Below are 25,224 nucleotides of genomic sequence, written 5' to 3' on the forward strand. Positions count from 1 at the left end.
AGTAATTTATTATTTTTGACAATAGATCCTAGAGGTCACAACTCATGTATTCATTGCAAATTATTAGATTAATTGGCAGTCATTAATTTTTTGATCACAACTTAATCAATTGTGAGTCACTATCACAATTTTTAAGTCACATGTTACAAATTAACCAATTTCTCAATCACAAATTATCCTTTTTATTGGTCACATATTACTTCTTGGTCATAAATTAACCAATTTAATGATCACAATCAATCAAATCATTTGTGACTATCACCTCACCATTGTTATCAACAGTAACGCCACCAAAGTTGCCGCTGCCAAAACTACCTCGCCATCGTCACCACCACATCTTGCTCACCCACCACCACCACATAACAGCGCACAACGCCACACCACACACCTAATCACCATACCACCTCACAATTGTTTTCTAACTTTTGAAAATATGCTTCATTTTCCTTTTTTTAATAGGAGGAGCAGGTTTTTATTTTCCTCAAAATAAGAAAAATATTTTTTTTTTTTAGGTAATATTTTTTATGTCAACCTAATACACTCTTAGTTCGTGTAATTTCCACTTAACGGTATCTTGGGCATGGCCCATTAGGAGATCCCAACCTAGCTTGAACTTTTGGGCTGGATAAGTATTTTTTTTGGCCCATTGTTAAACGGCTCGAAACGGAAGAGCTTCCTCCGTTCCAGCATTTGCCCAGTGGAAAGTTTCGAACTTCTTGCAACTTCTGTCTCACACACTGTCAGTCAGTTCTATTCATTAGCTTGTGTGGTTTCAACAATGGATTCTCTGTCGGAAAACGAATCAGTACCGGCGAACAACCTCAAAACTCTAGTATCATTCTACTCTACCTACCTTTATAACCGTTTTCTCAATTTTTTCCCAACTTCAATGAATCCCAACAATTTCATATCAAAAATCTCGAGCATGTACAGCTCCACAAAACGACGTCGCAGGAAGACTGGTCTCCCCCTTCCCTTGCCCGCCGCCACCACTACTGTTTCCCCTGATCAACCTTCTGTGTAAGATACTAAGATCTATAATCACACTTGTTAACATTTATCGTTGATCCATTTTGCACCTTTCATTTATTAAGAGAAATACAATTAAATGGGGCTTTATTATGAATAACTTTAGATGGTGCAAATTTTTTGGTGACCAATTGAAAAAACATGCACTGATTAAAAAATGGAAATGATAAATGGGCTCACTGTTTTATGATACTGAATGTCGTAGAGAAGGAAGAAGGAAGGGTAGAAATCTTCACTACAGTCAACGTAAATACTGGAATTTGTATTTATTTGTTATGATTGAAAACTACATTTTTCATGTGAAACTTCATTGTCTGTTGAATGGAAAAGAAAATGAAGCCCAAAGTTTGTTCCTTGATCCCATATGCAGGACGACATCTGAGGGGCATAGAATATTTGAAGCATTAGAGGATATCATGGAGCACACGCTTCAAAATTTGCACAACATCCAAAAGAATTTACGATTCTGGCAATCTAGAGCAGAGGTCTGCTTAAATTAGTTTTTGCTTTGGTCAAATGTACTGTTTATCTGGTGTACAATTAATTTAAAGTTCTATGGTTTCTGTAATTGTATTTATTTTGTTTATATTTCAGGGTTCGAATGCTCAAAAAGCGTACTTCATGCTATGTGAAAGAGGGCCATATGCATTTTTCAATGGTACAACTCAATTGATACATGATTATCTTGCTGAAGGTTCTGGCATGCAGCATGTCTACTGTTCAGCATTTTCACATATATCTGAAAGGATTAATGCCTTGACCAGTTTAAGATACTTTTTGGCTACTTTTTTGGCAGAGGTACATTGTTTCCCATTTCATATGTTGCATATAAGGCATCAACTGACACTTGTCTGGGTTAATAATGATAAGTTGTAGTCAAGGATAAATTTAGAAGAAGTGAGTGAACTTTTCCTATATCTAGAATGGACTTCATCCTGTGAACTAGGTTTTTCTCCTATACTTTTTTAAACAATTTTCCTTTTTTTCCTTTTCATTTTCTTGTTATAACACTAATTTAGAGTCAATCTCCGCCTGACTACTTATGTGATGTTAACCACTAGCTTCTTTTTTTTTTTTTTAACCATCTCTCTTTTACCTACTTAAATGCTCTTCTCTGTCAATTCTATTTATCACTATAGTTTAGAGAGAAATGGTAGATCCTCGCTTCACAACTTATATCCATGAGAGGACTAAATTAGTCTCACATATTTGAATTTGGATACAGTAAACAGTAAATTTGTGTTCACTTTTACGTTTGTATGGTTGTGTAGTTGAAGAATAATCAGTTTAAGATTTTGAAAATTGGTCCGAATCATAAAATGATCTTTCTGTTGAGATAGCAAGTTCTAGTTTCAATAGTGGAAGCCCAAGAGGCATATGTATATGATGAGGGATCATGGAAATGAAATATGTTCCTGACCTGCCCTAACCGCATTGATCAACAAGTGATATGTGGTATAAAATTATTTGTGTCTGCTGGATTTATGATCTTTCATTTGTTTGAAAATTGACAAAGGTATATATGGAGGTTGACAGAGTTGGAGAGGATTTAGTTAAGGATTTGGAGAGATCACTGCCCTCATTCTTAGTTTCAATCAATGAGCTATTTATGAAATTGGAGGCATCCGTTGGCCATTTCCATGCAAATCGTCAGGTAACTAATGGAATATGTTGCCTTCAGTTTCTTCCCTTAAACATCTGTGTAATAATTGAAATATCTGCATATGATTTCTTGTGGCTGTGCAACATTGTATTATGCCTACACAGTGGTGGAGCCAAGATTCAGAACTAGTGGGGCCTAATTTAACTCTGGAAAAAAAATTTCAAATGCAAAATATAATAATATAAAAATGTAAAACAAAAAGTCATATAAATAAATTTTTCTTAAATTACAGTCATGGCCAGGAACCCCACCTCCCTCCGCCATTGTGCCTATGCAAAGCATTGAGAAATCATGCTGCTCTGATTTATTACCGACTACTTTGTTCAAGATGTTACATTTTTAATTTATTGACCATGCAGAGAGGGTCCTCAGTGGATGGAAGCTATTCATTTCCTCTAATATTTGCAAAACTTCCAGAAGTAAACCAGGAAGGTTCTCAGTGGACAGATTGTGAGATCAGAGATGCTATCAACTTGATATATCAAAACCTACACAGATTGGACTCTTATTTATCTATGCTTGTAAGGATTTTGTACAGACGTCCTTGTCACCGACACACTTTAAGATTATTTTTTTTGGTTAATTAGATTTCTCTTTTTGATGGCACAGCAATAACTTTGACTTCAATGAATTATTTCTTTTGGGTATACTGAAATTGTTCTGGGGCTGTAGCTATTGAACTCATGCACAGAAGCCGCCACATTAATCAATTGAGTAAACAATGTTATAATTCTAAGTAGAAGAAATGATTTATATGTAGGATTTAGGATTATTGTGAAAATAGTTACTGATAGATATAAAATTTAATGGATTGTGATGATTGGAAAAGTTGTTCTCAGGCGATTTTTTCCTTGTAATTTAACTAGAATGCTCCTGTGTCCTTTTGCTTTAGTTTGTGGGGCTGTAACTGAATCTTTGAGAACAATATAATGAGGAATAACTGTTGTGATTTGCCTCTGATTTTTTTTTTTTTATTGCATTTTTCTGAAGAAGAATTGTGGATGCTTGCATGATCTTGGTTTTTGAGACCATCTTGACCATTGACAATTTGCTTAAAATTCATCTTGGCTCTTCACATTATATGGTGATGGTCCTGAAGGAGACGTGGCATTTTTTGTTTACACTCAAGTCATTTTGCAGCAATATTTATCCACAGAGGCACATATCTCAAGCTAGAATGGGTCTTCACTACTGACTAGATTATGACAAGATGAAGCATGTGATTCTGATTATTAGATTTAAACATTGTGATGGAGGACCCAAGACATGATACAGCACTTTTTCTTCGTGCAAATGTTCTGGAGAGATTTGGATGCTTTGCGTCTGTAACCTGTTTTAGAAAAATTTAATTAGTCTCTGTTTGGTGGCCTTTATGTCATAAAAACTATGTTTTAAATAGTATTTTTTTTGAAGAATGTGTGGTTAAAAAGTAGAGAAGTTTTGGGTTTATGTGTAGAATATTTTATTGTGCGAATGTGTGGTTGAAAATGAGTACGAGAAATAAATTAAAGAGTGGTTGAAAATGAGTGAGAAATATATTAATGTAAAATAAAGCAAAGCAAACTGAATCAATAGGGGCTTAGTTTACTGGATTTGGTTTTGAACAGTTGATGCTAATTATGAATTTCACCTAGTTTTACTGATTATAGGATGGATGCTCTTTTAAGTCATATCACATTCTTTCTGTGTTCTTATTGTGATCTGTATAATTAGTTTCAGATGCAACTACCTTTCTAGGTTTCCAAACATCGTAAGCCAAGGAAAGTGACATTATACTGGATGCGCTACAGCTGTGGGGTTGTTGGCATTTCTGTTTGTTCGATATGGCTTCTTCGTCATAGTAAGTTGATGGGAAGCTCTGATATTGACAATTGGATTCGTGAGGCTAAGGATTCAACCATTAGCTTTTGGAATGATCATGTAGAGCAGCCTGTAAGATTTTTTTTCGAAACTGCATAACTTGTTAGTGTTGATAAACTTTTTGTTCTTCAATCGAGGTCGGTATGCATTCTTTTATCGATTTTAAATTTTCAGCTTATGTTGCCAGATGGATTAAACTTCAACTGTATTTCTGCCTTTGTCCAAAACATTCATTGATGATCATATGGTGTCAAGTTTCTGCAACAGACATCTGGAAGAAAAGAACAGAAATCTCTTACAAAGGATATTATTTTGTTTGTATTGTTTGTGAAGACTCTTAGAATCATTTAATGATTACAAAAATTAGTTCTAATAGTGATCATATCCCGTTTCTTCTATACTGACATTTACTAAATGATGATATGTAACTAGCACTTCTAAATGCTTCCTTAGATGTAATAAAAGTTGCAGCTAGTTTAACTAGTTGTATGTGTCACAGAAGATGATGCTACAGTTGATGTATCTCAATTGATTACTCGAATCCCCCCCACCATTAGGTCTAGGTGGAGATCTAAAATCCCATCTAAGCTTTGAGGTGTTTTGATAAAAAGAAAAAAACTTCATCCATCCGAGCAATGTGATTTTTCTAAGAATTTTCCTGCCATGTAACTTCTACCAAATTCAACACTTGCAAATTCATAGACAACAACAAAATAAGCTTTATTTCAGTAAACTTGGTTGACTATGTCAAATTTTTGGCCTCCCAAATGCCGTAACTATTGAAAGGTTAAAAGTATTTGAATGCTTTTCAACTACATCATGCTGTGATAATTTTGATTTACCTCACCCTCTTTTAATTTGTTCTACTGGATCACATTACCCTTGTGACTCAACTGCTTTTGGTCTACAAAATCATACTCCAACCAGTGAATTTGTCCCTTAATTTATTATAACGGGTGCTATCTTTACTTGTTGGCTTATGTCGGTGACAAAAATTTTAGGGAGGTGACTGTCAGTTCTTTGGAAAAATATCTATGCATTTATCCTGATGTGGTCTTTTAAAAAAAAAAAAAAAAAGTGTATATCCTGATTTCACCTTTATTGGGTAAACAACTGATGTATTTGATAGTCTAAAGCTTATTATATTTTTCTATTGCCGATTTATAAAATCAAATTGGCCATTCTTAAGATAAGAGATCTTTTCCACATCTTATGCTCATTTTGACTTTTGAAATTACTTATATATATTCATTTTTTGGGACTCTCTCTCTCTCTAAATTCTTTTTTGATCAGCTTCTGTCTATAAGGGATGAGCTTTTTGAGACATTTCGGAAAAGGCAGAAGGGTGCCATGGAACGTGAAGAAGTGCAGTTGACCGCTGACTCTCTACACAGGTTGATGGAAAGTTGATAAAATTATGCTCTTAGTTGTCTCTGTCTTCATCTCTGCACACACACACAGAGACATAGTTGATGAAAATTGAAGTGTTCTTAGTTGATCTCTGTCTTCATATCTACACACGTGTCACTTTTTTGTCAATTTCCCATTTTTCATTTTTGGGAACCTTTATCTATTCTTTTGTTGGAGATTTCCTGCACTACTAACAGTATATCTCCTTTTTTCTGTTTATTCTTACACCCAGACTGTAGTAATCCTTCTATGTTCTTTAATTTTCTCACAATTTCGTGTGTTTGAAATTCCTTTTTTTTATGTAACTTTTTTGAACAAAATGATGATTGTTCAATAGCTTCCATCCATTATAAAAGCACCAATTATATTATTCCTGCGATCAATACGTGAACTAAGAATACACTCACAGTGGAACGAATAACAAAAAGTAACGAGAACTGGACTTAAAATGCTGAATTTCGCAGTAACGTGATAAATTATATGTGATCCAGGGCAAGCACTGGGAACTGATAAAATTCATGGTGAATTGGAGTTGGCAATTCAAATTTCTAAATCTTAACCAACAATCTTAAAACTGTCTCCCCTTCCTTTCTGGAGGATTGCCATCTTTTTGCCATTTCTTTCTGCATTTTCAAGATAATTGATTTTGAAGACAAATGTAGTTTGAAGGGATGGATGTATTTCAATAATTTTCCTGTCTCGGTGTTTTGTAACAAGTATTGCTCCATGTTCTGGTATTGTCTGGACTTTAAGTTATTCGAAGTTGATATCCGTTGCAAGCTGTTGCTATTTGTAACCAAGCCAATTATGTGAAGAAAAGTTTGGCTGCTCTTCTTGTTTGATGAATCATACAACAGAACTCATCCTGGTGGATTTAAATGTTTTCAATATTTTCCAGTTAAAGTTTTTATCAAATTGTATGACGCGCACCAGGACGACCACTGAGACTTGCACATGTACACTTGTTAAGGTTGTCATATGGGTTTTAACATTCTTTATACTTCGACTGCTTAATTTATTGTCCCCACAAATGCATATTGGAACATATGACAGCAGTGGTTTCATATAAATCAGGCAGCTCAAGCTACCTAGCATTTAGTAACCCGATTTCTCTCCTTTTGTTTGTAATGTAGTATATATTAAGATCAAGTAATCACTAAGTTTTGATTGATTTTGAATAGAATCCCCTCCCGTTAACTATGGTTAAACATCCTGGTTAAGAACCCATGCTCCTTCGATTTGAAGTATTTATTATAAAAATACTGATATAGCGTAACTAATAGGCAGTTTGCCACTCCTTAAAGGCTGTTTACGTAGCTTCTCATGTGATGCTACATATCTTCTTTTTTCACTGCTTTGTTCTTTTTTCTTGAACATTAATAGTGTCTTTTGCCTCCAGTCAGCTGATGATATCAGCATTGTTTTTCCTGTTTATTCTTCTGGTGTAAATAATAGGAATGTAGTTTACCAGTTTCGATTCCGACACCAAGATTATGATTCATCTAATTTTATTTCATGTCTGTTATGTTGGTGAGTCAGTGTCACAGATTCCTACTTCATGTTCTGATTACAATTGCTGACAAATATCCCGTACTATTAATTTTTTTCCCATAATCTGGTAAAAGCTCCTGCACTGACAGTATTCTTCTAGTGGAACGGATGGCATACTAACGTAGGAGCGTATAATTTGATAATGAATCTCCATCACATACACCTAGTATATTTCTTGTTCTTAAGTCATCCACAGCTACTAATGAAGGATTCCTTGAAAAGTTTTGGGATTAGAAATCTTTTTAAAAATCTAAAAGATTCAGTCTTATACACATGAGTCCACAGAGATGGAGCATGATAGATTCTTAATTTTACATAATATGTTATTTAGATATTTTGACCTTTAGACGATCCTGATGTCTTTCCTTTGCAGAACGTTACTAGCTTTCAGCGAGCAGACAGTAGGTAAAAAATTTCCGGAGAATGCTTCTGACCAAGAAATGCTCGAGATTGTAATGCTGAGGTAGGATCTCCTGCTTTGTGAAACATTCTGTCTGGAGTGTAAAAGAATTGGTGACATGCAGAAGTGTCCATCCTTCAATTCATAACTCTCTCAATGCATTAAGGCTGATATAACTGGACATTCCAATTTATTGTTCTTGAATTTTTCTCTAGTTCATACTTCAGCATCTTAAATTTTTGGCATTGATTATGAGTTACTGTACAATTTTTGACGTCTATTAAATGTGTATCGGCAATATCTAATTTGATCAGATATTTCATAAGTCTACGAGCTGTTAATGTGTTTCAATGAGGTGCCCAAGTGTTATTATCCTTCCTTCAATGCTGAACGAATTTTCTTGTTCTTACATTTTACAATTTTCTTTTTTAATCATTTTATATTTTTCTTCTCTGTATACAACTTCATGATAATAAGCTCAGAATCACCAAGAAATAACACTGAAAACATGCATTTGGAAATGCAACTAGTTCAAATTCCATATATGGGATGTTATTGTTGAATATTATGAAACTGAGCAACTGTTTATATCTCTCTCTATCCATTTTTTTTTTTTTTTTTTTTTTAGCTAAGCAAAATATATCATGGAACACCAACTGTGGTGCAACCCAAGTACAAAACATATTGTGGTTACAGTTTGAAGTCCCCACATAATGAGACAAGGCAAAACTACTACTCACACCCTACACTGCATATCCCCGTATATGCTATCAAACCAATGAAAAAGTGGACCAGATGAACTATATTATTAACTTTTCAATGAAGGATTGAGTATATACTATCAAACCAATGAAAAAGTGGACCAGATGAACTATATTACTAACCTTTCAATAAAGGATTGAGTATATGGTCAAGTAGGCGAAGTTTCCCTACACGGTGAGAAAGACAGACTTTCTAAATTCAAATTGGAAGGAAGACTATTAGATCTCAATGCCTTTTGCTCTAAGAACTATATTGGACAATATCCATTTTTCATAACTAGGGTTTTCCATCCGAAAGAAATTGATTTTTGTTTCAGTGGAAACACTTGGTTTTGGAAACCGTTTGTCAGCAGCAAACTATTACAGGATGTAGAATATTCCAAACTGAAATTAGTTTCAGAACTTAAGTAGAAGGACTAGAAAGTGCAATGAGGCAGTCTTATTGAGAGTGGAGATGAGACACATAGCCATGAAAGAGTGGGGATTGAGGGCACTTTGTTTTTGTGATTTTGCAAGAAAAATAGGAGTGGTGGTACATTTCATAATTTGGGTGTGATGAGTCAGACAGTATTATCCAAAAGCAGATGTTGCAAGTTGTAGTCTTTCAGTATCTTAAGAATCCTTGTGATATGTCATGTGATGTCTAGACTTTATAATCCTTTATGTGCGAGGGGGTGCATCTTCATGCACATGGATCAATGCACTCATGCACCATCTATGTGAAAACCAGGCACTGGTGAGCAAAGTATCAAGTTACTAATCAATTTTCAGTGTAGGTACGAAAAAGAACTTATGCATCCCATACAGGGTCTTATGGGTGGAGAGCTTGCTCGCAGTCTTCTTATCCAGGTCATATACTTGTTTTTTATGACTTCCAGCAGTTTTCCGGTTCGTGACCTGAGTTAACAAGTTCTTTACAAACAGGTTCAGAAGCTAAAATTGGATATTGAAGAGTGAGTTAGTTAAACTGATATATTTTTTCTAGAAGTCCTACGTTCGTAACTTGAGTTTTTCCCTCACGATTAATCCTTAAACAGAGCAATGCTTGAGCTGGACCAAATTCTGAGAGCGAACGAAATCAACTTTGCTATTCTAGCTGCTTTGCCAGCTTTCTTTCTCTCCCTTCTACTAGCCATGTTGGTGCGTGCCTGGTTGAAACAGGTACACAATTAGGTTCTACTTCTGGAGTGTTACTTCATATGTGGTCTAAGGAATATATGTTCTTGTTGCTTACCTAATCATCTGTTTTTATCAATATCAACTTCGTATTTTCGTTGAATCTGAAGAAAAGTTCTATGCCATCCTTTTCTTCTGAATATTTTCTTTAAATCTGTATAAGGTGAATGGTATGGGTCAATCATAGATAACATCTAATTGTCATTTTAAGTTCTTGCTCACGTTTAAGAATAAATAGACAGTTACCTTATGTTATCATGTAAGATCTTACAAACCTTGCAGTTTATTTGAGGTGAAAATCAGTTGAGATATCCTAAAATGTTGAGCATTCCTTTGCTTGTTTGCCTTTTGACCTGCTAATCTTATTTTATTAACCATAATTTACACCTGAGATATCTGTGTTTGTTAATAGTGCACCAGTTGTTACAATTGTGAACTCAAACACTGAGTTCCTTTTTCTCGAGCATTAGTAGCTGCAACAGTTATAAATCTAACACGTACACGTGTAAATGAAGTTATACTAAACATGTTTCCGACGTTTCTTCTGTAGCATCTGTCTCACAAAAATTCCCAGCAACCCAAACTGAATATCTGCTTTTACTTCTGTGGACTATCATGATAAATCTTTCTTACAGCTTCCCAAATCACCTTTGTTAAAGTAATTTCATATATTTCGTAAAAGAGTCATGGTTTATCTGTTTACTTTACTTTTTTATGCGTAGATATCTATTATCTCACAGGTCACTGTTATTCAAAAGTGTAGTGTCAAGAGTTAGAAAATAATTGAGCACTCACATATTTAACTCCTGCTGGACACAATTAGTGAAGTCAACTAGGGATATTCAGTATTTAGCTGAATTGAAAGTATAACATGTTTGTAAGTGCAACATATTGGTAAAGCACGGCAACTCCGTTATCTGGTAGGGTCCAGTTGATGTCAAATTGAGATTTCATTGTTGGAGAGACTGAGACACGGTTCGTAGTAAGACTGCAAGCAAATGTTAGACTTTCTTTCAGAAGGTTTGATTGTTAGCATAATAGTACTTGTCTTGAAAAAGGGCTTCCATTGCGTTTGATGAGAGATAAAGTTTAGTTTCTGGAATGGCCGGTAGAGTTGGGTAGTTTTGATAGTGTATGGTGGTTTGCCTCAGTGTCAAGTTCATGGTTAGCCTATGTTCTCCTGTAGAGTTGTTTGCAAGGCATTCTAAACTATCAATTGAAGAATTCATTATTGGTCTTTCCCCGATAGAGGCATGCATCTAATATTTTAGAATATTACCTCTCTTTAAGTAGATTCATAATAGTGGTATGCTACTTCATAATTTTAAATTTACGGCTAACCAAGGAGGAGCTATCTTCAGTTCCTAGTCGTTTTGGCACTTAATCTTTTACTCTTCCAAACCCATCTTCTGCCTGAAACCCTAGATCAGTATTCTTTTTCTTGCTACCTTTTTTACCCCCTCTTGCTATACTCTATTCAACCCTTGACCATAGGTAGCAGCTATTTGTGCTCAAATTTGGGATTTGATGATTCTATTCCTTTAATCAACATTTCACTTTGGACATTCTCATTAAGCCCCTGTTTGTCACCCATGATTTGGAAAATTAAAGAGTTTTGAATCGTATTTTTTGGAGAATGTGTGTTTAAAAAGGAAAGAAACTTTATTGGTTTGTGTGTAGAATATTTTATTGTGTGCATGTGTGGTAGAGAATGATGCCTTAGCAAATAATTTAAAATTTTAAAGGGTAACAAACAGGCACTAAAAGCTTAATCATTGTTGAGCACACTTCTAGTTCCCCAACATTTTCCTTTTCTTGTCACTACCATGAATGAATATTTATCTAGCGCGTTGTATTAAGCATGACTAGGAAAACTCATCATTAACTGCATCTGCTGAAAGTATATTATGCTTAACAAAAACAGTACTCCCTCTATCCTGTCATTAGAGTTCAAATTCGGAGTAGTTGAATATGTTCTTTCTGACATAAATATTATATTCTAGTTTTGCCCATACAAGACTGCAGTGTGCAAATTTAAATTCACAGGCCATGTTTAAAAATTCCGTACCAGTACCAGAATGCAAGCATGTGTCTCCAATTTACAACTTTATTCATCAGCTTAGTAAGAGATATCATACGAAGGATTATCACATGATATACTAAATTCCATAATATGTATAGTTATTTTAAGTGATAGCTGATTTCTTATTGCCTTAAATTAGGATACCAGAGCTGAAGGTAGAGGAAGAATAGCTAGGATTCAGAGAAGGCTGCTGCTAGTGGAAATTGAAAGAGCTATTATGCAGTTTCAAACTTACGAAGACAATGGATTGGTATGTCTGTGGCTATTTTGTGATTTTTTACTCCATTAGCATATTAAATTGTCTAGAAGGATACTCTTGGAAAACTATATTAAAAACTGATCTGTCTTTGACTATGTCTCTGCTGGGAAAATGCCTGATCTATTAAAAACTTCTCTTCCATGTATACACACACAAGATATGATCTAGCGGAAGGTTTAGTAGGAATATTTTGGGGCCACATAATCACATTTGTGGAGGATTTATTTTCAGTAGTAAGAGATTTTTGAGTTTGATTCATGTGGGTGCCACTAACAACTAAGCCTCCGTTTGGCAATCAATTTTATAAAAATTCAATCAAAGTCAAACATTAATTTCAACCACATATGCCAAACATTTAGTGAGATCCACTAATATTCCTTGTTATAAATTGATACATAAATAAGTTTGTCCCAGATAAAACCCTCATCTTTTTTCGAGGTTTTCCTTGGAATCCTGCATGCATATATTCTTAACACGGGTGGCCATTATCTGGTTACATTTAAGTTTTTTCACTCATCTGACAATGGGATCTTTTTGTGTATCTCACAGGATAAAGATGCTCAATGCATGTTCGGTCTGGAATTATACTTTCTTGATTGCTTACACTGTGCTGTGGAGGGGCATGCAAAAGCAACTGGTGAATGGATATGGTTAGTTTTCATTTCATTAGTTTCTGAAACTTGTAGGAGCTTCTTTATCCCACACAGAAAGTTTGGATCAGGGTGGGTGTGTGTGTAGTAGTGTAAGCAATAAATGACCAGTTGTTACTATAAACAGTTTGAGACAGGATATTATTGATTTGGCGAAGCCAGGCCTTGGAACTGAACATAAGCTCGCTATTTCATCGCGCATGGAGCGAGTATACGACTGCTTGCTTCCGTCATCAAAACGAAGCTAATCTGCTGCTGGCATGGCGTGGAGTTTGCAGAAACATGTATTCAATAAATCTCAGCCAATTTTTTGTAGAGTTGCTAGTATCATTTTGGTACTGTTAAGGGAAGAGTGTAATAATCATTCACGTACGTAGCCATAATGATATTTTTGGTACGAAGCGTGTATTAAATTATAGTTTAATCAATGATGAATCGAGTTTTTTGATATTGGGATTATGATAAAGGTTTTTTTGATGTAGGATTTATTTATTGCTACCCTTGAAATTGTCACTGTAAAACATAATTTATGAAATTTGGTGCAAATTATTCCTAATATCTGCCTTCAGTGATCTCTAACGTTTGGTTTTTGGTACGTCTTAAATTATGTGTTTTGGCGTGCAATACTTTTTTATGAAAAAGACCAATATATCCTTAATTTTAATAATGAAAAATTTCTGTTGGGCCCCTAACCTTTGGAAAAAGTACAAATGGGTTGCAAGCCTAAATTAAGAATATTTATTTTACCGTACTAAATATATCATATGGTCATGTCAATTAAATTTTTCAGCAGAGAAAAAAGAAGTTAAATTGTCACGCTTTATGAGTATGTAGTCGTCTGCGATGTGAAATTTGAATAAAAATTTAGATAAATAATAACAAAATAATGTATATAATTATATGACATTCGACCAATCATATTGTGTTTTTATTTAACATTAAAATATTGAGAAAAATTATTATAATTATTATTATTATTATTTTATTTTTTTTTTGGCGTAAAGTTCATTCAACTGCCGATCACAATTTTTAAGCTATGAGTCTTAAGATTCGATGGACATTTGACTTTGCCTCGAAGGAACTACAATCAACATGAGCTGTCATATTAGCCTCTCACCTCAATAATTAAAAAAAATGTAAAGTTCAAAAAAATAAATAATTCTAAAATGCAAATAAGAAGTGACACCTCAAGAACATGGATAGTACTTGGAAGGATTATTGACTACCACAACTTTGTTGCTACAATCAGATTCAATAGCTAGATGGGTAGCTGTGGGTGTAAATGACTGTTCCCTGAAAACAGGAAAACTACTTGTTGGTCCTTGTAGGTGTTTCTTCCATCAACATTTTCCAGTTCAGCTCAAACCTCTGCTTCAATTGGGCTTAAAAAATGTCTGAATCACTCGTTGAACCACAAAATGTCATTGATTTTGTGGTAAACAAAGGCAATGGAGTGAAGGGTCTTTCTCAAACAAACCTCAAAAGCATCCCTGAACTGTACATCAATCCCCCTGAAGAAAGACTAGACCAAACCCAAGTTGTGACAAAAAAATCCATACCCACAATTGATGTGTCCAAATGGGATGACCCAGAAATTGCAGATTCAATCTGCAAGGCAGCAGCCCAGTTTGGATTCTTTCAGATCATCAATCATGGGATCCCAATTGAGGTTCTTGAAAATGTGAAGGAGGCTGCCCATGAGTTTTTTGAGTTGCCAGTTGAGGAAAGAAGGAAGTATTTGAAAGAAAATTCACCCTCTCCTACTGTGGAGTTGATGACTAGTCACAGTCCTCTGGTCGATAAGGTTTTGGAGTGGAAAGATTATCTTATCCATTATTGTGATGGTCAAGAAATTGAGGACTCCAAATTCTGGCCTCATGTGTCCAGGTCAGTTATGTGGATTCATGTTTGTTTATTTAACCTTAATTTCTTATTAATCAAGGTTTTTATTTGTTCATCTATAAATCCTTTTTGTGCCTCATGTAACAAGCATAGAGTAGAAGTCACACTTAAAACAGGCTGGGAAGTGACGACATAGGACATTATGATGCTCGTATAGTTATGAAACTTAGCGATGTGGGACGCAGTTGAGTCTTTACATGGTTTATGAGAAGAATTAATGAAAATGAAGCAATATTTCACAATAATAAAGTAATTGGGAATCTGGAATCAAATTTATTAAGGTAAGATCCTTTATTTTCAGTATCAATATTTTGTGCTGGTGGTATGCCAATTGAGGCCATTCTCGACTAGCCAACATTTTGTCACTCTATTACAGAGATCAAGTTTTGGAGTACTTAAAGTGGACAAAACCTATTATTAAGAAGCTACTCAATGTATTACTCAAGGGACTTAACACAGACGAAATGAATGAGGCAAAAGAATCTATCCTAATGGGTAAACTGGTTGTCGACTTCATCTATTATCCCGTGTGCCCCAACCCAGAGCTTGCAGCGGGAGTAGGCCGCCACTCTGATGTATCATTGATTACCGTCCTCCTTCAAGATGATGTAGGCGGCCTTTATGTCCGAGAACCTGAAGGGAATGGCTGGATCCATGTAACACCAGTTCAAGGGGCACTTGTTATAAACATAGGGGATGTACTGCAGATTATGAGCAATGACAAATACAGGAGCATTGAGCATAGGGTCACTGTCAATGGAACCAAGAGTAGAGTTTCAGTGCCTATATTTGTTAACCCTGTTCCTGATGCAGTTATTGGTCCTGTGCCAGAAGTTCTTGAGGGTGGTGTCAAACCAATATATAAGCAAGTTGTCTACTCAGATTACTTCAACTATTTTTTCAGTAAAGGCCATGATGGTAAGGAAACAATTGAGTATGCAAAAATATGACAGGTATCTTACTCGGAAATGTTTAAGGTACTATTCTATCGTTTCCTGTAATATTGGTCACTAATGTCTGTTAGTCCAACATTTATATTTCATTCTCTGCTTCAATTGATCTTTAATTATATCAGTAAAAGGGGTATGTTCGAGTTTTAGCACGTCTTTAAGCAATTTGTTAATGAGGTAGCCCTGATCTTAGTTATTCATTGATGGCTCGCCTGACACCCCATTTCCTCCTATCATCACCGGTAATGTATAGAGAAAATTCTTCATCCTGTTCACGGGACACTCCCAGTAACTACAGAGCAAGTTTATCTGATGGGCCTCCATTTTTGCCTAATGAAAGGTGCAAAAGGATCACTGGCATAGGACACCAAGATTGCTACCGAATTAATCGGCTTTCCCTAAAGGTCCCTTTTAAGAGGAGGATCAAGTTGGCGCTTGCGAATAGTTTGATGCACTTATATTCCTTCAACCCTTTGAAATTGAAGGCTATTGGAATTTCTCACCAGCTTAATCACTTAAAAGATACTTCACAATACTTTGCAAGCAAAAACAAGTCAATATCCAAAACAAAAAACCAAAGTTGCGTGAACAAGAATACGACGTTGGAATTGCATAAATTCGGCATCGGATCACGAAATCTTAGTGACCAAAAAGGATTTGCCCTGTATCACAAGGATCTTGCTTCTTTTGCAACTGCTGTTCGCAGTTGTTCACAATTAAGTCGATTATATCCCTTCATTCATAGCACCTTTTGTTCGTAATGACTATTCAATGAAATATGCTCCCAAAAAAATATATTCAACCATTTTTCTCAATATATTGTCCAAATTATAAATATTTTCCGCGAATCATCAAACATATATAGAAGTGTTAAACATTTTCGGCATTATTGATATCTGATTGGTCATTTGTTAAAAAATCAATGTAAATTTTAATGTTAACGCTTCTATTTATTAAACATGACAATAAAGCCATGGATTTTTCTTTAGTGCAATAAAGTTTAAATACTGAACTGAGAATTTAACTACTGAAATTGTTGGTTTATAACAAAATATAATACGAATTTCCTTTTTCTTTCTTTTTTTCATAAAGAATCAAGATCGCCCCTACCATCCGGCAAAACGAAAAGTGGAATACGTTCGACCCAGTTAAAGTGAAGTTAATTCCAGGAAGAAATGACTACAAGAAGCTCGATTCTACATCGGTGTGGGGAGACAAGGTGTATCGCAGTTAGGTCAGCGCATCTGTTTTAAGTACAGAGGGTCTAAGAAACCAAGACTAAGTTTTTCATACCGATACTTCAAACTTCTCATACTTCAATTATAATATAGAGCTAAAAACATTCTATAATAGCAGAGAATTAGATGCCACAACGATTCAATTTCCTTACAAACATTTTCCAATTGTCAAAGTATTCACGGTACAATAAACCTTGGTGTGTGAAAAACTTCATTAAATTCTACAATCCCTACTAGATAAAATGACAATTTAGTTTCCCAAGTACCAAACAAAATTGGTGTTACTTTCTCCTTTACCCTAAAAGACGAAACAAAGGCACAAAGGAGATGAACGACGATACTGCAAGAATATAAATCTCAAATGGACGCGCACAAAAGAAAGAAAAAAAAAAATAGGGAGGGATCCATAGTCATAGCTTTTCGTTCTTTGCCAAAGACTCTGCTTTATATTCACTTCCAGCAGTGACCACGAAGCCTGCTTCAACCTGAAATGACAGCGCACTGAATTATATTGAGAAAAAAGACAGATGCAGCTTACATGTGTAATTGTGAGTGTGTGAGATATAGAGACCTGGCAATCCTTCAAAACAACACGCTCTTGGAGCTGTACATTGCTGCAGATAACAGAACCTAGGATGGAACAACCATCTCCAATTGTGACATGGTCCATAATGACTGAACTGACAACCTGCAAATATATAGAGCCAACCATTTCAACAGCTAATATCTATTTGTCCAGAATATCTGCGACTGCATTGACTAAAAGGATTTTTATCTCTTTATGTGCAGAATGAACATCCCTGATTCTTTATTTTCTTTTCTCGTATGCTTCACTAATGGTGCTCACGAGGCAAACATGATTCTGATTCTGTATTATAGCTGAAACCTAACCATATACCTTCACATTTGAACCTATCCGACAATGACGGCCAATGACAGATTTTTTCACGCTGCACTTGTCACCCATCAGTGAACCATCCCCCAGCACACATTGTGGGCCCACCTGAATCAAAATCATTCACTCAACCAAACATAGCATGATAATCTACCCTAACAAGTGTACAAAAGAACCTACACGTGCTGAAAATTTTATTTAAGATCATTCATACCTCTAAACAAGGACCATTACATGAGATCATTCATACATCTAAACAAGGACCATTACATCCATGTAATTATGATTTAAGCATGATCATGCATATAAATACAACTCACCGTGGTTTTAGATCCAAGTACAGCAGAGGGATGAATCACATTGTTATGAGCAGAAAAAGAGTAGCCTGAGAGATGATTTGCATCTCCTACTACCTGAGCCAGTTAGGACTTAAAGTCAGCTCACACAATACAATGTTAAGATCTATTTGAGGCAAATAAAAATATAACATGGAGCAAAACTTTCAAACATGAAACTCACATCTCGGTTTATGTCACTAAATGCTTGAATGGAATTTAAGCGTGCACAATACTTGCTCTTGTTTGCAATGTAAACACAACACTTATGAGTTTTCCTTGTCATTGAGGCAGAACCATCCGGACCCAAGGCAAAGAGTTCGTGAAAACTTGGTGTAGATGCATTAGCCAGAAGTTGAGATGGCAAGATTTTAATGTTCTGCATCGCATCCGTACCATTGCCATTTTCGTCTGATTGAACTCCATTTGACAATAATTCAGATCTCTGATGTGTCATCAAGAAAATGAATCAATTAGATCTTGTCAAAGACCCAACTTCCTACCTCTGAATACAAGATTATCAAGCTTCAAACACTGACCAGCTGGCTTCTAACAAGATAGGGCAATACATCACGTCTCAAACTTTGATAAGTTTCGTTTTGATTAAGAACATCTAGCAGAACAGATCTACAAAAAAGTCAAGTGAACAGTGTAACATTTAAAGTGGATTGAGCTGCAATCAAAGAACAAGAACTCATTTAGATGTGTAGAGCGAAACCTCAAACCTCTTGAATGCATACATATGAGCATCCATCAGATCAGCACAAATTTCCATCTACATTAGGAATGAATTGAAAGAAATGAGATAAGGAAGAAAGGAAAACATTATCTATAATTTGCTAAAAAATTATAAATCTTCAGCAACATTTTCCAGCAGGCAATAAAATATTGACTTGAGAAACATAACTAGAAATGATGTTGGTTTTTTGTGAGACTTCTAAATTGAATTTATGTATAATTTCAACTTCATAATTTATATTGAACCCCAAATCCCATATCACATGAAGAGAAAGGACTATAATATTTTATGCGTTTCCATGTCCACATCTCCCAGAATTTGAAGACTGACACATATCCGTTCCCCATACCAAGTCCTGGTAGCTTGGAACAATTTTTCTTGACAGAGTTATTTTCTGTTCAACACCAGTGGATTGGCAGAGGAAAGTATCTACCTGGCTGACAGCTCGGAGAATGCTCTTCTGGACTCGAATATCTTTCTCAACTTCAGCTCCTTTCACAAGTCACGGAGATGTTTAGTGAGGGAAATTTTCCAATCACATAACATTTAGAAACACGTGGATATTCAAACATCTCACCAGCTGCTATATGCAATAGAAATTGCTTCGTTGGGTCCAATGCTATAATGTTATACCGTCCTGGTTTCTTAGCTTTGTCCTTTGCACCAGAGGAACCTGAATCCGATGGTCCGCTGACAGGAGCGGAGCAAAGCAGAGCAGTTACTACAGCGTCATGTCGTCTGTGAGCAGCTGCCACTGCCCCAGGGGGAACATCACAAACCAAATCACCACTCACAACCTACACAGGGAAACAGGTGAATTGCTGAAGCAATACAATGCTAGCAAACTCAAATGCCGAAGTAGATTAGAATTCCAACCAAGATATCCTTTGCATTCAGTCTACGATGAATAGCTCGAAGAGCACCAGCTGTTCCAACATCCTCAGGAACTGCAGCCACCTGCAGTAGTTAATTTATACTCAAGGTAAATTGTGGGAAAGTTAAGATAGTCAAGACGGAGGTAGATTCCTCATAATTAAACTGGTATCAAAGTGTATCATTCTTATTTACCAATAAAATCGTATTTTACATAAAAAAAAAAAGGTCTTCAAAATTAATCAAAGCAAAGAGCTTCCAATTATGTGAATCTATTCAGCATTAAGTAACTAGTTAAAAGTGGTAATGGACCATTCTTCTTAATGCACAAGTCATATATAAAAAAATCTGCCTATTTTTAGATCTAGGAAAGGGCTTTCTACCAATTAAAACAAGAGTCGAACTGGACGACATAACTCTGTAAAGCTAAAAACCTGACCATTGGGCATCACTTCATACGAAAAGGATTATTAAGATAAGGAAAAAATTATATTATATAAGATTTCAAAAATATTAGTAGAAATCTGGTACAGCTAAAAGATCGTTCCAGTTGGATTTGGAGTAGTGTTGATGTTAGGAATCAGAACCCCATGTGGCTAAAAAATATTCCTTGGAAAAGGAGCAACTTTCCTAAAATCCACCGTGATTCATAAGAGTGATCAGATGTTAATGGAACAAGTTTAGGAAGGTGTAAACTGGTAAACCAAAAGTAACACAGACCGATTTGGTTGCTAGGAATCTAGTAGTTTTGGATCTTCCAATATATGTATCAATGAACCAAACGAAGTGGTGAAAGTAGATTCATGTAACCAATCAAACAATTAATGGCAATAAGGTTTTTACTGCTTTTGTGGCCAGATATGATTACTATGGCAGCCATTCAGTTATGATAGTAGGTCCATTACCCAAGGCATGAGTTTCAGCTCAGCTAGATAGTTTTTGAGATATATGAGAAATAAGCTAACAGAAATTATTACCAAACTTAAGCTAACAGAAATTTTTACCTAACAGGTTCAAATCCAAAAGTGCCAAAGAAAGACAGTTACCAATGTCACTAAGGTACAAAAAAAAGACAATAGTAGTAGTTGACACTCATTAAATCAGTTATAGGAATGTCAATGATCATAAAAGATGTGATCCTAATATTAAAAATCTACATATTTGATTCCATGTTTGGAGAAACCATATAAAATTAAGTGAGATCAGAAATTAAGTCAGTGCTAATCATATCCTTGTGATATAGCAGATGGGAAAGAATAGAAAGTCAAGAATGCAGAATCCTCAGCATAAAAGGCTAATAGGACTATTGGTATGCGAAATGATCTAAATAGTAAATCCATATCTTTGATGGGAGTCCCATTTCACTTCATATTCTGTATTGCTCATCCACTTCCTGTGTTTACGTAGGAAGGTTTGGAAGAGAAACAAACATAATGTTCAGTACTTCTCATACTTAACTTCTTCAAAGAAACCCCGTTTAATATTTATCACACTACATATGGTAGGTAGCATCAAAGAGAAACGGTTATATCAAGACCTATGCCTTCAATAAACATTTCCTCGTTCTGAAATACAACTTCAACGTCATTTCTTTCCCCACAGGGATTTACCTCATCTACCATTAACATAATGCTTTATATACTAAAACAAATGGGACGCCATATGCCGCGCATTTACCCATGGACTAGAATGCATATAGTCTACAGCAACGAGTCATATCATTAATGGATGACAATTTCAAATCTTCCCGGAGATCTACCTATATACTCACCATTTTTTTCACAAGAAACTTGAAGTTAATAATAATAGAACCATGATTACAATAATAAAAATGGTATGGATTTCTGTGACCTCATGAAATAAAAACAATGTTCAGAATACAATACATCTATCTAGATAAGAATAAGAAAGAGACAAAGCACTCTCCTAGTCTATAGAAATCTGTAAAACCATCATAATACTAAAAGCTTAGCTCTATCCTATAACTCAAAAACTCTTGCTTACGTTCTTCAAAAATCATTTTGTTCCACGCTGCCCAAATCATCCAAAAGATGGCCGAACCCACTGCTTTCACATAACCTCACCCATCTTGCCATTGAGAAAGCCAATTGCTTTTCAAGAAGTAATCCATTACGCTTGCCCAAGAAAACCCAATAAAACTGGTCTCCCAAAGAAGCCTACAGCTCAATGATCTTGCTATATCACAATGTAAAACAAGTGATGCTTACATTTCACAAATTAGAATTTGGAAGTTACCAACTCAAAATAAAGCTGTTTGAATCTCACATATTCACAATACCCTTGCTCAAAGTTCAAGCCTATGTTTCCAATCAAACCATTTCTTAAAAAAAATATACTCGAAATTCCTGCACTATGAGGCTCATTCACTGGAGTAGAAAATCTACTTCCAAGTTCCAATATTGAAATATTTATTGTTTGATTGATCTCATTGACAATTTGTAGCCTTACAAAATTGCTATGTCGTTGATTGTCCTGGCTAAGCATTTCTCTTGTTTTGTTTTCCTTTTTTTTTTTTGATAAGTAATCAAATGTTTTATTAATCAAAAGGTAATACACAAGAAGTGTATTCTACACTTAAACAAGAAATAAACGTCATGAAATTAGGCAGCCCATCTATATGACTAGAAGCTGCAGCATTAAACAAATTATATAATATTAAATAAAATAATTCTCTAAACTGCTCTAAAGTCTTTATTTGATCATCAAAACAACGCCCATTTCTTTCTCTCCACACACACCAAACAATGCAGCATGAAATAAGGTCTCAAATAAGTTTACTGTCCTTGTCACGAAATTTTTTCCTCCATGCCTTCAACATATCTTCTATACACCGTGACATCACCCAATCTATAAGTTGAGAAGCCAGAATATCATTCCATAGCAAATGAGCGCCATCACAATGCAGGAACAAATGATCAATCGTTTCCCCATCCTTTCTGCATATATTACACCAATCTGTAATATAGAACCCCTCAATTGAAGATTGTCCGCCGTTAATACTTGTCCCCTCACTACCGTCCATAGTAAAAACGTGACCCTTGGAGGCAATTTACACTTCCATACTATCTTCCAAGGGAATGAATTCTCCGCAGATCCCAATAAGGATCTAAAATAAGTGCTATGTTCTCTTCTCCTTTTCTTAACAACTAAAGCCAACCTAAAGAGTCATTATAGGCATTCTACCAACCCATAAAAAAATAAATAAATTCAGTTTGTCACCGAATTGGAGCTCACAATCAAATAGCTTACCAACTCCACCTCTTCATGATAAACGTTTGGCTTCATTTGCAAACTGCTCAAGTTATAACGAAGTTTGCAATTTATTTATAGAGTATATCTTGCTTCCTTCTTTTACATAACAGTATCCATTGAAACAGGCTTCAATCAAAATTTACCTGGACATGTAATCGATCAATGTACGTGCTGGAAATCCAAGCACTGACAGCAAGCGCTGCGGATTCCCCTTCAACAACCTAAAATTAAAAGCAAATCCAAATTTACAATTTCTCTTCCGAATTTGGTTCAAAAAATGATCAAACAAAGAAACAGTGACTTACAACAATAAGATCCTTAAGGTTTTTCTGCTCCAGAAGATCGAGAACATAAGACAGGACCGGCCTGTTCGCCACCGGCAATAGAGCTTTAGGCACCTCCTGAATTTTTTTTCCAATTGGGTGTGTTGTTTTTATCAACAAGTAACTAAAATAAATGAGGAAAAAAAAAATATATATATATATATAGACATTCCTGAGAGTGACCTTAGAAACCAGAGGAACCAAGGAAAAGCCGCCTGCTAACACCACCACTTGAAAATCCATCCTCTAGTGATTTCCTATACCAGTCTGCTTGTGGGGTGAAGAAGCGAACAAAAAACATATCCAAGAGTGGTGGGATTTTCAATTCTGTGCGTGTATTTATCTAATTTTGCGCATGTCTGTGTGTACGTTTTGTGAAGGCTTAGGAGGTCAGAGTTTTAACGAAGGAACGGGGTATGCTGTGTTATGTATCATGAATATTTATAGTTTAAAATAAATATTTTTAAATTTGCTAAATTGAGATTTTGATAACTTCTAAAACATTATAAATTTTAATGAATATCATATATTTGAATAGATTTTTACAAATTTCATAGGAATCTTTTCTATGGATTTCATTAGAATCTTTATTGAGAACACCTAAAATTTAGAATAAAATTCATCAATATCTCAATTGGGGACATGTCCTTAAATAAATGAAGTAAAAAAAATAATGGGCAAAAGTATATAGCTAAATCACCAAAAATACAGGTATTTTTTTGTCACCAAAAGATGTTTTTTTGCTTTACTTTTATAGCGTGGTGTATTATTACTATGTAGATGCCATCAAGGGCATATATATATACACACATGCACGCACGAGAAATTGATGATCAAACAATGAAAATTTTGGAACTTCAATCGGAAATTAGTGGCACACGGGTCTGACTATACGGGCAAAATTATGAATTTAGTAGTCAATAAAAGGCCTTATCATAAGTTATAATTTACCTACATGTTAAAATTCATTTTAAAATGCCACTTAAATGACTTAATTTTGAATTATTTGGACTTTCTCAATAGTTAAATTTGTTGCACTATAGGTGCTTAGCATCAGTCTAGGTAGTAGGGTCCAAGCAGCATTACCTAATTAGCAATTGTATTTATTTAAGTTTAACCAATTATATACTGTCCAGTGTCACCTAAGCTAGTGCTAAGCAAATAAAACCGAGATGTATGTAAAATCCCACTCCAGCCCATTAAGAGAACATGAGGGCACGAGAGAAATATGATTTTATGTAACCAATATCATATTTATGACTAGGGCTTGGTTTATGGTTGTTGTATAAGCTCTTTCTTTTATTTTTCAAAGTTATGCAATCAAATTCAATAATTCAGGCAAATCAAACATAGATTTCTGTGAATATCTGTCTGAAACTCAAAGGGAATCCTTTTTCGGAATCCCTAAAGAACCATGGCAGTACCCTCAATTACTCTAACCAATCACTTGAATAAAAATTCTACAGCAAGATCAATTAGGCCTGCTGAATCTGCACAAGAAGTCAATGCACAGTCTAATTTAGGCCTACTATAAATAAACGCAGCTTGCTTGAATTTTTTACTGAAATGTGTCAAGACTTAAGATTTTATCTTAATATGTCAATCTTGTTGAGAGAAGTAACTCACACAAATTATAAATCGGTTTTGTTGACACATAAAAATTCAGCCCAAATCAAGCGGTCTAAGAAGTGAAGCCCAATTGGAGGATCCTCAAATCAGAAAGTCCAAAGAACGAAACCCAATCATACAAATCAAGATGAAGGCCCGAATAAGGAGGCCCAAGAACGCGGTAGCGCCATCGCCCAAGTTTGCAAGTCGCCCAGAATCTGAGCGAATGGAGTGTCATACAGTCGC

The 25,224-nt window shown here is 35.2% G+C and overlaps 3 protein-coding genes across 3 annotated transcripts; 2 read left to right on the top strand and 1 right to left on the bottom strand.

Moving 5' to 3' along the window:
* Nucleotides 1-670: 670 nt before the first annotated feature.
* On the top strand, nucleotides 671-13,290 carry LOC111412301 (protein DGS1, mitochondrial). The gene is made up of 14 exons (XM_023043178.1): nucleotides 671-1,020; nucleotides 1,400-1,514; nucleotides 1,624-1,827; nucleotides 2,546-2,683; nucleotides 3,052-3,213; nucleotides 4,430-4,624; nucleotides 5,846-5,946; nucleotides 7,887-7,976; nucleotides 9,451-9,523; nucleotides 9,599-9,627; nucleotides 9,712-9,835; nucleotides 12,073-12,183; nucleotides 12,742-12,842; nucleotides 12,970-13,290. The coding sequence occupies exons 1-14, from the start codon at nucleotides 779-781 to the stop codon at nucleotides 13,088-13,090; spliced, it is 1,806 nt and encodes a 601-aa protein (XP_022898946.1). The 5' UTR covers nucleotides 671-778; the 3' UTR covers nucleotides 13,091-13,290.
* A 713-nt stretch (nucleotides 13,291-14,003) lies between these two features.
* Nucleotides 14,004-15,843, top strand: LOC111412305 (feruloyl CoA ortho-hydroxylase 1-like). The gene is made up of 2 exons (XM_023043182.1): nucleotides 14,004-14,729; nucleotides 15,121-15,843. Exons 1-2 carry the CDS (start codon nucleotides 14,233-14,235, stop codon nucleotides 15,692-15,694), a joined length of 1,071 nt encoding a protein of 356 aa, XP_022898950.1. The 5' UTR covers nucleotides 14,004-14,232; the 3' UTR covers nucleotides 15,695-15,843.
* Nucleotides 15,844-17,044: 1,201 nt separating this feature from the next.
* Nucleotides 17,045-23,777, bottom strand: LOC111412307 (translation initiation factor eIF-2B subunit gamma-like). Its single transcript, XM_023043183.1, has 13 exons — nucleotides 23,554-23,777; nucleotides 23,353-23,448; nucleotides 23,191-23,268; nucleotides 19,778-19,858; nucleotides 19,479-19,698; nucleotides 19,335-19,393; nucleotides 18,888-18,937; nucleotides 18,702-18,789; nucleotides 18,347-18,607; nucleotides 18,148-18,240; nucleotides 17,831-17,935; nucleotides 17,504-17,620; nucleotides 17,045-17,417 (listed from the first exon to the last, which is right to left on the bottom strand). The coding sequence occupies exons 1-13, from the start codon at nucleotides 23,611-23,613 to the stop codon at nucleotides 17,343-17,345; spliced, it is 1,383 nt and encodes a 460-aa protein (XP_022898951.1). The 5' UTR covers nucleotides 23,614-23,777; the 3' UTR covers nucleotides 17,045-17,342.
* Between the last annotated feature and the right edge of the window lie 1,447 nt (nucleotides 23,778-25,224).

The sequence above is a fragment of the Olea europaea genome, chromosome 16 (assembly GCF_002742605.1).
Source record: "Olea europaea var. sylvestris chromosome 16, O_europaea_v1, whole genome shotgun sequence".
Classification (NCBI taxonomy): Eukaryota; Viridiplantae; Streptophyta; class Magnoliopsida; order Lamiales; family Oleaceae; genus Olea; species Olea europaea.

Bases quoted from the DNA above. Each gene is read 5' to 3' on its own strand.
- LOC111412307 (XM_023043183.1), bottom strand. From the start codon at position 23,613: ATGGATTTTCAAGTGGTGGTGTTAGCAGGCGGCTTTTCCTTGGTTCCT. The intron at 23,449-23,553 runs GTCACTCTCAGG...AAAAAAATTCAG, and splicing joins TGGTTCCTCTGGTTTCTAAG to GAGGTGCCTAAAGCTCTATT. The intron at 17,936-18,147 runs GTGAGTTGTATT...ATTTTGATTCAG, and splicing joins TACTTGGATCTAAAACCACG to GTGGGCCCACAATGTGTGCT.
- LOC111412301 (XM_023043178.1), top strand. From the start codon at position 779: ATGGATTCTCTGTCGGAAAACGAATCAGTACCGGCGAACAACCTCAAA. The intron at 1,021-1,399 runs GTAAGATACTAA...TCCCATATGCAG, and splicing joins TCCCCTGATCAACCTTCTGT to GACGACATCTGAGGGGCATA. The intron at 4,625-5,845 runs GTAAGATTTTTT...TTTTTTGATCAG, and splicing joins ATGATCATGTAGAGCAGCCT to CTTCTGTCTATAAGGGATGA.
- LOC111412305 (XM_023043182.1), top strand. From the start codon at position 14,233: ATGTCTGAATCACTCGTTGAACCACAAAATGTCATTGATTTTGTGGTA. The intron at 14,730-15,120 runs GTCAGTTATGTG...ACTCTATTACAG, and splicing joins TTCTGGCCTCATGTGTCCAG to AGATCAAGTTTTGGAGTACT.